Genomic DNA, 16,014 nt, shown 5'->3' on the forward strand with positions numbered 1-16,014 from the left:
AAATTTGAGAAGAGGAAATGAGCTTAAATTGTGCTTATGTTAACAACTTAAAAACAATCATTAGACATATCCGTGTTTAAAGTTCTATGGATAATTCAACTATACTATTTAGCCAGTCTTCTTTTTCCTAACTTCCCCTTCTCTGTTCCTGCTCACTTTAAAGCTATTCTAGTATAGAATATTTCAAACATACTTTTAAAAATGTTTTTAAAATGTACCGTATACTTTTTGGCACCGACTTTTTTTTCACCTAGTATTTTTCCTGTTATCAGCATGTGTAGAGTCCTCTCATCATTTGTATTGACTATATAACATTCCATTACATAACTATCCATAATTGTACTAGCCTTCTATGATGGAATATTGAGGGTATCTTAATTGCCATTGCAAACATTTTGCCTGATATAATCCCAATATCCTTACTTCTAGATACTATTACATACTGTTTCAGGATTGTAGCTATTCTATTTCTGGAGAAAAAAAATGGAATGAATGCAGAGTTGGGGAAAACACACTGGTTGTAGGTACAGAAAGAACACAAATTGGATGTGATGTGAGGATGGGCCAAAAGCACGTTATTTCACAGCAGCAGACCAGGGACCTTGGATTGCTTTATCAAGAAATACATGCTACTGGGGTGAGACCACAGCCAGAAATTAACTGGAAGGCTATCTGTCATACTGCAATCACAGCTTAACTGTGTGGTTGTTCATATTTGATGGCACTGCACCTATTAGAAAGCAGCACTATGCGGATCAGTATTTGAGTGCCTACTATGTGTAAGAGTGATGCTGGGTACTTTCAGATCACAAGTAAATCAGCTGTAACAGTGTTATAAGGGCTCTTGTGTTTATTGCAAAGATGCAAGTTTTGAAAGATTTTTGCTCTTGGAGTGGATAAATGTGTTTATAAAGACCAATGTTTTGAGATTTTAAAGAAACATTTTAGAGCTAAATTAGATTGAAGCTAGTTTTGGGTAAAAAATGGAAAAGAATCTCTTAAGAATGATTTTGTATATTATGGCATAAGCATCTTGTTTAATAAGAAAAAGTCTAGAAAGGATACAGGTGCTGATACAAATCTCTGGAAATGTGGTGACCTTGTACAGCAGCAGAGATAAGAATTCATCAGCTTTGTGATTTTCCCATAATGCTTTGTGAAAGCATTTCATTTTAACTGATGACCTAGCTCCAGAATCACCCAGGCTTTCAGAATGGGGATGGTAAGCTCTAATGAATGATCCACACTGGTCAAATAACACAGGGAGCTTAGTTTGCAGATCCCTCCCTATGTTTCTAGTTTGGACAGTATTCTAGTAAAAGGGGTATAGAATAGAGGCATGTGATAAAAGAGACTAGAAATCACCACTTTGCTATTGCCATAGTATTGTTCTTTTATGCATTGATCTCATTGTTAAATTCATGAAGACTTGCACATAAGGAGTTCCAGGCAACGCCTGTGCCTGCCACATGGACTTGGCACCACTGGTCAAAACTCCCTCTTATCAGTTGAGAACAGAATTTCCCGAGTAATAAAAATTGTGGGAAGAAGCTTTCGTGTGTGTGTGTGTGTGTGTGTGTGTCTGTGTGTTTTTTTTTTTTTTGAGACAGAGTCTCGCTCTGTCGCCCAGGCTGGAGTGCAGTGGCGCAATCTCGGCTCACTGCAAGCTCCGCCTCCCGGGTTCACGCCATTCTCCTGCCTCAGCCTCCCGAGTAGCTGGGACTACAGGCGCCCGCCACCTCGCCCGGCTAGTTTTTTGTATTTTTTTTTTTTTTTTTTTTTTTTTTTTTTTTTTTTTTTTTTTTTTTTGAGACGGAGTCTCGCTGTGTCTCCCAGGCTGGAGTGCAGTGGCCTGATCTTGGCTCACTGCAAGCTCCGCCTCCCGGGTTCACGCCATTCTCCCGCCCCAGCCTCCCAAGTAGCTGAGACTACAGGCGCCCGCCACCACGCCCGGCTAGTTTTTTGTATTTTTAGTAGAGACGGGGTTTCACCATGTTAGCCAGGATAGTCTCGATCTCCTGACCTCGTGATCCACCCGCCTCGGCCTCCCAAAGTGCTGGGATTACAGGCTTGAGCCACCGCGCCCGGCCGTTTTTTGTATTTTTTTAGTAGAGACGGGGTTTCACCGTGTTAGCCAGGATGGTCTCGATCTCCCGACCTCGTGATCCGCCCGTCTCGGCCTCCCAAAGTGCTGGGATTACAGGCTTGAGCCACCGCGCCCGGCCTTCTGTGTGTATTTTAAAAAATTCCTAAGATGTTTTCCAGCATGGCTGTTAAGGGCCTAACTGTGTCCCCCTAAAACTCAAATGTTGTAGTCCTAACCTCCAGTACCTCAGAATGTAACCATATTGGGAGATAAGTTGTTTTAAGGGGTAAGAGATGAGTTTAAAATAAGTCCATTTTAGGGTGAGGTCTAATCCAGTAACCATATTGGGAGATAAGTTGTTTAATTTAAGGGGTGATATAATGAGTTTAAAATAAGTCCATTTTAGGGTGAGGTCTAATCCAATACGACTGGTGTACTTGTGAGAAGCAACACCAGGAGCATGCATGCACAGGGGGATGACCATGTAAAGCAGCTGCAAGAGAAGGCCATTTGCAAGCCATGGAGAGAGGCCTCAGGGTGAACCAAACCTGCCAGCACCTTGATCTTGGACTTCCAACCTCCAGACCTGAGAAAAGGAATTTCTGTTGTGTAAGCCACTAATCTGTGGTATTTTGTTACGGCAGCCCTAGCAAACTACTACAGAGGCTATGTCACTTTACATTCATGGCAGCAGCGTATGAGACCTGGTTTCTTAACATATTCATCAGCATTTGGTATTGTCACCGTTATTTGCTTAACGTTTATAGGTGAGGTGATATTTATTGTGGCTTTAATTTGCATTTCCCTAATAGCTAATGACGTTGAATATATTTTCACGTGCTTATTTGCCATCTCTCTATCTTCTATGGTGAAATGTCTTTCCATGTCTTTTACCAATTTTCTGATTGGGCTGTTTGGTTTTTGTTACTGTTGGAATTTTAGGAGTTCTTTATGTAATCTAGATGAGTTCTTTACTTTTTTTATTTGTATTTATTTATTTGAGACGGAGTTTCACTCTGTTGGGCTGTTTGGTTTTTGTTACTGTTGGAATTTTGGGAGTTCTTTATGTAATCTAGATGAGTTCTTTTTAAATTTTTATTTATTTATTTATTTATTTGAGACGGAGTCTCACTCTGTTGCCCAGGCTGGAATGCAGTAGCACAATCTCGACTCACTGCAACCTCTGCCTCCCAGGTTCAAGTGATTCTCCTGCGCCATCCTCCCATAGCTGGGACTACAGGCATGCGCCACCATGCCTGGCTAATTTTTGTATTTTTAGTAGAGACTGGGTTTCACCATATTGGCCAGGCTGGTCTCGCTCTCTTGACCTCATGATCCATCCACCTCGGCCTCCCAAAGTGTTGGCATTACAGGTGTGAGCCACCACACCTAGCTATCTTTACCCTTTTAACAGTATCTTGTGCAGAACAAAAATTTTTTATTTTAGTGAACTCCAGTTTATTATTATTTTTTTTCCTTTATTGATTGTGCTTTTGGTGTTATGTCTAAGAACTCTTTACCTAGCCTCGGTCTTAAAGATTTTCTTCCATGTTTTTCTTCATCTTTGTGTATAAGATATGAAGTTTAAGTTGAGGGTCAGTTTTTCACCTGTGTCTGTCCAGTTGTCCCAGCACCATTTGTTGGAAAGACTGTCTTAGTTGCATAGCTTTTCTATAGCATTGCCAAAATCCAGTTGGTTCTGCTTGTGTGGGTCTTTTTCTAGGGTCTCTATTCTGTTCTACTAGTCTTGTTTGTTATATCTCTGCCAATAACCTATTGCCATAATTACTGTAAATCTTAATATCAGGTAGAGTGATTCTTCCCACTTTATTCTTTTTCACAATTGTTTTAGCTATTCTAGTTATGTTGCCTTCCTGTGTACATTCTAGAATAAGCTTATCTGTTTCTAAAAAAAAAAATCTTGCTCGGATTTTGATAGGGAATGTGTTAAGCCCTTGATTAGTCTGGAGAGAATTGATGTTGAGTCTTCCAATCCATGAACACATACATCTATTTATTCAAATCTTTGATTTCTTTCGTCAGCATTTTACTTTTCAGCATATATGTTCTGCACATATTTAATTAGACTTATACCCAAGTATTTCATTTTTAGTGATTGCAAATGGTACTATAAGCTTTTACTGTTCATAGCTAGTGTATAGAAATAGATTTGTATATGTTGACCTTTTATGCTGCAAATTCACTGAACTTAACAGTTTTAGGAAATTTTTTGGTAGATTATGTTATCTGCAAGTAGGCACAGTTTTATTTTTTCCTTTCTAATCTGTGTGCTATTTATTCATTTATTTTCTGTTCTTTATTTTTATTTTTAGTTGTTTTTTGAGACGGAGTCTGGCTCTGTCTCCCAGGCTGGAGTGCAGTGGCGTGATCTCGGCTCACGGCAAGCTGGGCCTCCCAGATTCACGCCATTCTCCTGCCCCAGCCTCTGGAGTAGCTGGGACCACAGGCGCCCGCGACCACGCCCAGCCGATTTTTTTTTTTTTTTTTTTTTTTTTGTATTTTTAGTAGAGACGGGGTTTCACCGTGTTAGCCAGGATGGTCTAGATCTTCTGACCTCGTGATCCGCCCGCCTCAGCCTTCCAAAGTGCTGGCATTGCAGACGTGAGCCACTGCACCCGGCCTATTTTCTGTTCTTATTGTGCTGACTGGTGAGGACATTCAGTGTTATATTAACTAAGAATAGTAGAGTGGATAATCTTGCCTTTTTCCCAATATTAGGGAGAAAGCATTCAGCCTTTCATCATTAAGTATCACGTTAGCTGTAGGTGTTTTTGTAGATCTTCTTTATCAGGTTCAGGAAGATCCTCTCTGTTTTCTAGTTTGCTGAGAGTATTTATCATGGATGATTATTGGATTTTGGGAAATGCTTTTCCTGCTTCAGTTGATATGATCACATGATTTTTCCTCTTTAGCTTGTTAATATAGTGGGTTATATTGATTTTCAAATATTGAACCAGCCTAGCATTCCCTGAATAAATGCACTTGGTCATGTTGTATAATGTTAAATATATTATTGGATTTAACTCGCTAATATTTTATTGAAGTTTTGTACTCCTCTGTGCATGAGGGATACTGGTGTGTAGCTTTTTTTCTGTACTGTCTTTGTCTGGTTTTGGTATCACAGTTAACATTAGCCTTCTAAAATGAGATGGAAAGTGTTCCTCCCTCTTCTATTTTTTGGAAGAGATTATGTATAGTTGATGTTAAATTTTCTTTAAATGTTTGGTAGCATTCTTCAGTGAAACCATCTGAGCATAGAGGATTTTTTTGAGAATTTTTAAACTACAAATATAACAATTATAGGTCTATTCAAATTATCTATTTTATATTGGGGGAGTTTTGGTAGTTTGTGCTTTTTAAGGAATTCATTACCTCTAAATTATTACCACATTTATGTATGAAGAGTTATAATGATTTTTTAGATTTTCCTTTTATGTCTTTGGGGACGGTAGTAAAATCTCTGTTTCAGTACTGATATTTGTAATTTGCATCCTTTTTTTTTTCTGTCAGTCTCATAAGAGCTTTTCAATTTCATCAAAAATTTTCAAAGAACCAGCTTTTTGTTTTATTGCTTTCTCTCTGGTTTTCTGTTTCACACTTTATTGACATCTGTGCTTTATTATTTCTTTTTTCCTGCTTGCTTTAGGTTTATTTTGTTCTTTTTCTGATTCTTAAGACTGGAGCTCAGATTATTTATTTTTGACTTTTTTCCTATTCTAATATAAACACTTATGCTATAAATTTCCTTCTCAATATGGCATTAATTGTGCCCACAGATTTCAAATGTTGTATTCATATTTTCATACAGTTTAATGTATTTTAAAATTTCTCTTGAAACGTCTTCATTGACCCATTAAGAAGTATGGTGTTTAATTTCCAGTGCTTGTTGGTTTTTCTGTTATTCTGGTATTAATTTCTACTTTTATTTCATCATAATCGGGGAACACACAGTGTATCATTTTGATTATTTTAATTTGTTGAGTTTTGTTTGGTTTATGATCCAGGATTAGTGAATGTTCCATGGGCTCTTAAAAATAACTCTGCTATTGTTTAGTGGTTTTAGTGATATTATTAAGTTATTTATCCTTGGACCAATAGAAAGACCATCTAATCATGTAGGTCCAGTAGTTTCTGCTCTATGAACATGATAACTGCTGAGTTTTGGGGGAGACAAGGGAATCTGGGGCCATATGCTGACTGGGGTGGCCAAAAGACCTGGTTTGAACCAGCCAATTAAAGCACCTCTCCCATTTTGAAACTTGCCTTGTGGACTCAAGTAAATCTAACCAAAACCTGTCTTGACTACTGCAGAAGTCAGAAAAATTCGGTGAGGCAAAGTGAAAGATTATAAAAATTTTGTGAAAAATGTTGAGAGGCATGGTATGAAGTTATCTTTAAATTCTCTTGCATAAATGAACAACACATTAAATACCAATGTTCTCAACATTGCTTTAGGCCTCCACAACGATCCTCGCTAGTCTCTTTTGTTGCCATTTAGGAAATGAGAATGTTGTGAATGCTGGTTATACAAATGTATTATAAGACTGAAATTCACAGAAAGTAGGCTAGATGGAGAACAAGCTCAGGAGCTACAAGATCTAGGTTCAGGTCTAAAACTCATCATCTATAACCTCAGGCTGCTCACTCAAGAATGTGGTTTCAACATGTTTGAAAGGAACAATGTGGTTTTCAACTAAAGGTAAAGGGGAAGACATTTCAGACTATCCCAGCTCTCCCTCAACTAGAATATGCCATTGTCTTTTTGTGGATGGCTCTGTCCTGGTCTCATCTAGGGATTATGTTTCACTGCCTGAGACATGTAATCTATACCTCTACATAATTGTAGGGCAAAGGATAGTGGAGGCCACAGCCAATGTAGAGTAATCCAAGTGTGTGCCAATGACATTGTATCGTAAGTATAGCCGACGAAAATAGGTAAGAGAGAAGCTAAACAAGGATCAAATACCTTGCTCGTTCTGGTCATTTAGTTTCTATTTAGAAAAAGTGTATTTAAACTGTGATATTAGATCCTTTTTGACAAGTACAGTTTGAGATAACCCTGATGATGTTGTGAAAGTAAAGTGTGCTGATAATGACTTTTTCCTTATTATTTTTATTCCTGAAGTCATTTTCTTGACAGACTCAGAACTTTCAGACCCTTTCCTCCTACTTTTTCTGCTTAGTTCTTCTCCTTTTTCTTTTTAAGGTTAAATTTTAAGGTTATATGACTGCTAATGGCATGTGCAATTGTTAATCATTTCCATCATCCCCAACAAGCAGCATTTGGTGGGTATTGAGACCTTTCTTTATGAAGTTCATTGTAGTTGGGAAGGTTTTGATGATTAATTTTGTGTGTCAACTTGACTGGCCACAGGGTACCCAGATTAAACATTATTTTGAGGTATGCCTGTGAGAGTGTTTCCAGAAGATATTAGCATTCGCACCTGTGGATTCAGTAAAGTGATTGTCCTTCTCAGTGTATGTGGGCATCACCTAATCCATTGAAGCCATGAATAGAGCAAAAGGCAGATGAAGGAGGAATTTACCCCCTGTGAGAGTGTTTCCAGAAGATATTAGCATTCGCACCTGTGGATTCAGTAAAGTGATTGTCCTTCTCAGTGTATGTGGGCATCACCTAATCCATTGAAGCCATGAATAGAGCAAAAGGCAGATGAAGGAGGAATTTACCCCTTTTTCCCTGCCTCACCACTTGAACTGGAACATCTCATCTCATCTTCTCTTGCCTGAGACTGGTATTTACACCACTGGCTCCTCTGACTCTCAGGCCTTTGGACTCTGACTGAATTAAACCATTGGCATCTCTGGAACTCCAGCTTACAGACAGCAAGCAGTTCTCAGCCTCTATAATGAGCCAATTCCTTATTATAAATCTTTTATATACATTATATATAGATCATATATATACATCATATATACATACATATATACATCATATATACATTTTATGTGTATGTATTATATATTTTATATGTGTATGTATTATATATTATATGTGTATAATATATACATTTTATATGTGTATATTATATATACATTTTATATGTATATATTATATATACACATATAAATATATGCTACTAGTTCTGATTCTCTGGAGAACCCTGACTAATAGAGATTTTGGTATTGAGAGTGCTTCTAGAGGAATAGAATTTTAAGTATGAGTTTTCAGAATTGCTTCTGGAGTTCCCAGAATTGACTCTAATCTGATTAGATTTAAAGATGCTAATGACTACTTCCAGTAGTAAGTAAAGCATTGATAGTGTATGGCATGAATGATAGTGTATTGATAGTTTATGGAGATATGCAAAATCTCTACTGGGTACTCCTAGTTCACCACTTACAAGGAAGCAAGGAGCTAAGTGACTATGTATATGATACTTTCAATCACTTTTGGAAAACTAAGGAAAATAATGATGTTAGTTGGTTATTCCTATGTTGCTAGACAAAGTAGTGAAAGAAAAGGATGAGCTTAGGGATATGAAATCCCAGCTTAAGCACTACATAACTGTCTCAAGAGTTTTTATGTTTGAGCTGAAGGAGACTCTTATCTCCTGTAGCTGTAGGACTGAAATTGCTGAAAATCGAAGGCAGAACCTCATCCTGTGAGTGGCTGAGTACACGGCAAGTTGAATTCCCAGCTTTGCATGGTATGTTTTATTGAAGTGAGGGCATTAAATGGAAAAGCATGGGATCCTATACATTAGGATGTGGCTGTGTGGGAAGACCCTGATGAAGTTGGGGACATTGAGTCCCTCAATTCTCATAGCATTCTTTACAAGTAGAAGAGGTCTTCCTAGCCCCAGCAGAAGTGGTCCCCTCAACTCCAGAAGAAGCAGTACCCCCATGCCCAATACAGTGGCATCCTCACCCCCAGTGGTATTAACCCTGAATTGCCTTGAAAACAGTAATTGCCTTCTCTGAGACAGTGGCCCAGTGAAACAATGTTGATTCTCAGGACCAACACCCTTATTTTCTTCTAGACCTACAACTAGACTGAAGTCCCAGCAGGCCCCTAAGGGTGAGGTAGAAAGTATGACCCTTGAGGAGTGCACTACACTCCCAATGAGCTACTTGAGTTTTCTAATTCATACACACAGAAATCCAGGGGATACGTGTGGGAATGGATACTAAGAGTATAGGGTGATAATGGAAGGAACATAAAATTGGATCAAGCTGAATTTATTGACATGGGCTCACTATGCAGAGATTCTGCATTTAATGTTGCAGATCAACTCAAGGAGTTAGAATGAGCTCTAAAAATTAATTTGATTGTTTGGCTAAAACATTAACCAAAAGGTGGTTCACCATGAGTGAATCGGAAATACCAAAAATGCCTTGGTTTAATGTAGAGGAAGAAATCCAAAGGCATAGGGATATTAGAATTAGAGTGAATTAGTCATTTAAGACATACTCACACTGAGAAGTCCAGAAGACATATCTTTCAGCAATACTGGAAGAAATAAATTTGTGAAGGAAGTTCTGGCATCCTTGAAGAGTTCTCTGATTGCTCTACTCTCTATAGGCCAGACCTCATAGCGGGAACTGCAGTCACTGAATTGGGAAACCTAAATGCAGTAGGAGTAATTGGATCTTGGGGTAGCGGGGCGAAGGCAAGTTGGGCGTAGTTACATTAGAGGGCATCAGAGTCAAAGCAGTAATCAGAATAGTCTGACTTGTGTAGACCTGTGATATTAGCTAATTGCTTATAGTGCTCTTAGAAGGGAAACAAATAGAAAGTCTACTACATTTTTTACCTGTTTAAGCAGAAAAGTTCTAGGTCAAGTGAACAAAAATCTAAGCTGAATCATAAAAACAGAGAGTCATGAAAGGGAGTCCAGGTCCTTTTGAGGGAGGAGCCTGGTACCCTATCAAAAATGTATACTGTTAATCTTCTCCAAGCCCTCCACAAAGAAACCTACTGCCTTTTGCTGGGGTAAAAATCACTGGGGAAAATAATCAGATATTTGGGGGATTACTGGACACTGGTTTTGAAATTACACTGATTCTGGGAGTCCCAAAATATCACTTTGACCTACCTGTCTGAGTAGGGGCTTATGGAAATCAGGTGATCAATGGAGTTTTAGCTCAGAGTCATCTCACAGTGGGTCCAGTGGGTCCCCAGATCCATCCGGTGGTCTTCCCAGTTCCAGATGCATAGCTGGAATAGACATATGCCATTAGTAGCTGAAAGAATCCCACATTGGTTCCCTGACCTGTGGAGTGAGGGTTACTATGGTGTGAAAGGCCAAGATGAAGCCATTAGAACTGCCTCTACCTAGGAAAATAGTAAATAAAATCAATACTGCATTCCCTGAGGGATTGCCAAGATTCACGCCACCATCAAGAACTTGAAGGATGCGGGGATAGTGATTCCCCCACATCCTCATTCAACTCTCGTATTTGGTCTGTCCAGAAGACAGATAGATCTTGGAGAATGACGGAGGATTATCACAAGCTTAACCAGGTGATGCTTATAGTTGCAGCTGCAGTATCAGATATGGTTTCATAGCTTAAGCGAATTAACTTATCCTCTGGTACTTGGTATACATCTATTGATCTATCAAATCCCTTTTTCTCCATACCTGTTCATAAGATTCACCAGAAGCAGTTTGCTTTCTCCTGGCGATGCTATTCATGCACTTTCACTGTCTTAACTAAAGGGTAGGTGTATTAATCCATTTTCAACTGCTATAAAGAATTACCTGAGGCTGGGTCACTTAGAAAGGAAAGAGGTTTTTGGTCTGCATTTTGGTCAAAACCATTCAACAAGTTACTAGGAAGTTCTAAAATTCCCCCTGTCTTTCTATCTTTTTCTGAGCCCTCCAAACTGTTCCAAGTTCTGCCTGTGACTGAGTTCCAAAGTCACTTCCACATTTTCAGGTATCTTTATAGCAGTGCCCCAAATTGCCAGTATCAATTTTCTGTAGTAGTCAATTTTCACACTGCAATAAAGAACTACTGAGAGTGTGTAATTTATAAAGAAAAGAGGTTTACTTAACTCACTTCCTGTATTAGTCTTTTCTCATGCTGCCAATAAAGACACACGTGAGACTGAGTAATTTATAAAGGAAAGAGGTTTAATTGACTCACAGTTCAGCATGGCTGAGGAGGCCTCAGGAAACTTACAATCATGGAGGAAGGGGAAGCAAAGATGCCCTTCTTCACATGGTGGCAGGAAAGAGAAGTGCCAAGCAAAAGGGGGGAAAGCCCCTTATAAAACTATCAAATCTCATGAAAATTCACAAGAACAGTAACATGGGGGTAACCAACCCCATGATTCAATTACGTCCCACTGGGTCCCTCCCATGACACGTGGGGATTATGGGAACTACAATTCAAGATGAGATTTGAGAGGGGACACAACCAAATTTTATCAGTTCTGCATGATTGGGGAGACCTCAGGAAACTTACAATCATGGTGGAAGGCAAAGGGGAAGCAAGGCACATCTTACATGGGAGTAGGGGGCAGGGAAATGTGCACCACTTTTAAACCATGAGATCTCGTGAGAATTACCTTACTATAATGAGAATAGCATGGGGGAAACTGCCCCTATCATCCAATCACCTCCCATCAAGTCCCTCCCTTGACATGTGGGGATTACAATTTGAGATGAGATTTGGATGGGGACACAGAGCCAAACCATATCAGTAGGTCAACTTGACAGACCTGTGTTTTAATTTAGTTCTCAGTGATCTTGACTGACTTTCTCTTCTTCAAGATATCACAGTGGTTCATTACATTGATGGCTTATGTTGATTGAACCTCATGAGCATGAAGTGGGAACTATTCTAGACTTGTTGGTAAGAAATGTGTATGTCAGAGGGTGGGAAATAAATCTGATGGAAATTCAGGGATCTTCTCCCTTGGTGAAACTTCTAGGACGCAGTGATGTGGGTCATGTTGAGATATCTCTTCTAAGGTGAAGGATATGTTGTTGCATCTGGCCCCTTCTACAAGCAAGAAAGAGGCACAATGCCTAGTGGGTCTCTTTGGATTTTGAAGGAACGTGTTACTCATTTGAGTGTGTTACTCTGGCCCATTTACAAGTGAGCTGAAATGTTGCTGGTTTTGAGTATGGCCCAGAACAAGACAAGGTTCTGCAACGGGTCCAGGCTGCTGTGCAAGCTGCTTTGCTACTTGGGCCATATGGAGCTTGAAGTATCAGTGGCAGATAAGGATGCTCTTTGGAGCCTTTGGCAGGCTCCCTTAGGTGAATCATAGGACAAGTCTTTAGGATTTTGGAGCAAGGCCCTGCCCCATCATCCACAAATAACTACTATTCTTATGATAAACAACTCTTGGTGTGCTACTGGGCCTAGTAGAGACTGACTACTTAATTATGGGCCACTAATTTAACTGGACCTGAGCCCCCCACCATGAACTGGGAGTTATCTGGCTCCTCAACCCATAAAATTGGATATGCCAGTAATACTCCATCATCAAATGGAAGTGGTATATACATGATCAGGCCTGAGCAGGCCTAAAGGCACAAGTAGGTTACATGAAAAGCGGTCCAAATGCCCACTCCGACTATACTGCCTTCTCTCTCCCAGCCTACACTTACAGCCTCACTGGGAGCTTCCTGTGATCAGTGGTCAGAGGAAGAGAAGACTTAGGTCTGATTTACAGATGGTTCTGCACTATATGCAGGCACTACCTGAAATTACACAGCTGCAGCCCTAAAGCCCCGCTATGGAACATCATTGAAGGACACTGGTAAAGGGAAACCCCCCAGTGGGCTGAACATTGAGAAGTGCACCTGATTGTTTACTTTGCTTGTAACAGAAAATGGCTAAACATGTGGTTATATACTGATTTATGGGCTGTGGCCAATGGTTTCACTGGATGCTCAGGGATTTGGAAGGAACATGATTAGAATATTGGTGGCAAAAAATATTTGCAGAAGAGCTATATGGATAGACTTCTCCTGTGTCCCATGTGAATGCTGACCTTAGCAGAGAAAGATCCTGACTCCTAAGGCAAAATGGGACAACTGCTTTGCAATGGAAATAAGGAAGAAAACATGTCTGGAATACAGTAGATCCTTTAGGGCATCTCTTAGATTACATGCTCTGTGATTAAGGTCAGTGAAACTATAGCAACCTAGTCTAGGGAGGAGTACTAAGGGGGCAGATCCTTCAGAAATGAAGGTTTTGGTCACACCACCTGGTAAAGAATCATGAGGTGTTGCTAAAAGCAAAGGGAACACAGAAAAGGTAGTGAAAGACGGTATTACAAATACCAGCTACAACCACTTGACTGCTTACAGAAATAAGGACTGTAATTGTCATGAGTACTTCCTCCTTTTTTTGCCATGAATACATTTGTGTTTATGTGCATCTTTGTTTTCTTTCCTCTCTTATTCCCTTATCATGTAACATAAGATATATTCATTGTATAGACATAGTGTTTAAGTACAGTTGTTCCTCAGTATCCATGGAGGATTGCTTCCAGGACCTCCTGCTGATACCAAAACTCACAGATGTTCAAGTTCCTTATATAAAGTGGTATAGTATTTGCATATGACCTATGTACATCATCCCATCTACTTTAAATCATCTCTAGCTTACTTATAACACCTAACACTATGTAAATGCTATATAAACAATCGGTATCCCATATTGTTTAGGGATAATAACAAGGAAAAAAGTCTGCATATGTTCAGTAAAGATGCAATCATCCATTTTTTAATGAATATTTTCAATCTGCAATTGGTTGAATCTGTGGATTTGAAACTCACATATATAGAGGATTGATGTTTATTTTATATCATAGTATTTAAGTCATGGGATATCGTTTGCTAGGTAGCATATTCCTGCCAGTACTTATCAAAGAATAGAGCACAAAGTGGGAAACTCGACTTTGTGTAAAGGGAAAAATGAATAGTATTTTGAACGTGATAACTCTTGAGTATTTTGACAGATGAAAGCAGTAAAAACAAATAATTGTACTTATTACTCCTGTCATTTTATGGTTTTGCTAAGATCACACTATTTACTGGTTTTTGTTTTATAAACTAAACCACACTGATATCATCATAGGCTGCATTATGTTAAACAGGTATGAACAAATGCATCTTGCACATGAGCAACCCCTTCATTCCATGTATTGCTGTCCTACTCACCAGGATACTAGATGAATATCTTGTCTTCCATACAGAATACACAACCCTGTGACATACAGACCCAGTGAGGGTGCCACTGTCATTTCATGATATAAAATATTAGTAAATTTTAGCAAAACCTTATTTTCATATATTTCAAGACATGTATATTTCAAGACACATATATTTTTTCCTCCTGGTTTACATATTACCTACAAAAGTAACCAAAATATCAAGCATTGTAAATATACTATATTTTACCTTTACTGAAACACATTCTATTTCCCTTTTACTGATGTGGAAAACAGCGGCTCTTGCATCCTAATATGTTTGCATTCCTCAAGATAATGCTAGCTGCTGTAATCAACAATCTTAAATTCCAGTGGCTTAATCTATTTTTTTCTTGTGTGTTTGGTTTGGTGGCTCTCTCTGGGCATTTCTCCTTCCGGTCACTACTTAAGAATAAAGTCTCCTTCACACTGTGGTTCTATCACCTTTAACGTGGTTTCAGCCTGTTCTGTGCTCATCCAGCCGGTAGGCAGGGAAATGAGGGAGCCCCTGGGCTTCAGACTGGAAGTGACAACGCACTAATGCTTATGGTCTCTGGACAAGAGCTAGTTACATGGTCCTACCCAGATGAGAGGGTGCTGGGAAAGTGCACCTAGAGGGAAGAAACAGGTGAGGTGGGCAGAACCTACCACAATCTCTGCCACAGGTCCAAAGCATGAACTGTTTGGAGGTGGATTTAGGTTTCAACCACGGTCTTTCTGATTACAATATCCATGCTTTTCTCTTCATGCTACATTGTCAGTGCTAGGCAAAAGGAAGAACCCATGAAAAGATTAACTGCCTCTTCATGCTGCACTTGTAGGGGCACAGCATGGTGAAAATGAGATCTGTCTTTAGCTTTGCCCATTCATAAACTGCTAATTTTTAGTTCCCCAAGCATTGTTTAATACTATGTTTGCAAAAATCATTTATAAGAAGTGACATTTTAATAACTTTAAAAAACTTCCTTCGTTTATTGAATTTTTCTCCTTCCTATTCTAGAACAATTTAAGATGCTTTACTCGCTCTATAGTATATGATATACTATATATACTTTATACATCGTATACTGAAAGATATTATAATATATATTATATAGTATATATACTTAAATATACTATAGTATATATGATATATAGTACACTATATGTAGTATATACTATAGACCATATTTACTATACTATATAGTATATACTATATATTTACTGTATGCTATATTTGTATTTAATATATACTATATTTACTATATACTATATATAGTAAAGCATCTTAAGATATTATTTTATATATATAAAAAATATATATGTATATATATGACACCAAAAGATAAAAATAAGTAAATTGGAAAGATAATAAAGTAAAGGGCAAATAGGTTGAAGTTAAAACTGAGGCAGAGCACAATATGTTAGCCATGAATCCTATACATAATAAAGTGGGCCATAAATTTGGTTCTGATATTTTGTAACAAATTTACTTCTAAGAAATACAAGTAGCTATAAGTGAACTGCATCTATAAAAAGAGTCAAATAATTTGCTTCCAAAATATACAACTACACCTCATGCTTAACCCAGAAGGAAATATATCCCACGGATCATTGACTCATTCACTCATCCATTTCATAAATATTTATTAAGGGGATATCATGTACCAGATACTGTTTTAGGTTTTGGAAATACTTCTGTGAACCAAAAAGGACTCTGTCTTTACAAAGTTAAGGAAGAAAGATGATAAAT

The 16,014-nt window shown here is 38.5% G+C and overlaps 1 protein-coding gene across 1 annotated transcript; it reads left to right on the forward strand.

The window, feature by feature from the left end:
* The first annotated feature begins 559 nt into the window (after positions 1 to 559).
* LOC135966380 (uncharacterized protein C9orf85-like) lies at positions 560 to 2,030 on the forward strand. Its single transcript, XM_074005953.1, has 4 exons — positions 560 to 637; positions 1,189 to 1,222; positions 1,549 to 1,751; positions 1,959 to 2,030. Exons 1-4 carry the CDS (start codon positions 560 to 562, stop codon positions 2,028 to 2,030), a joined length of 387 nt encoding a protein of 128 aa, XP_073862054.1.
* Positions 2,031 to 16,014: the final 13,984 nt, after the last annotated feature.

Source organism: Macaca fascicularis, chromosome 11, assembly GCF_037993035.2.
Source record: "Macaca fascicularis isolate 582-1 chromosome 11, T2T-MFA8v1.1".
NCBI classification, from domain to species: Eukaryota; Metazoa; Chordata; class Mammalia; order Primates; family Cercopithecidae; genus Macaca; species Macaca fascicularis.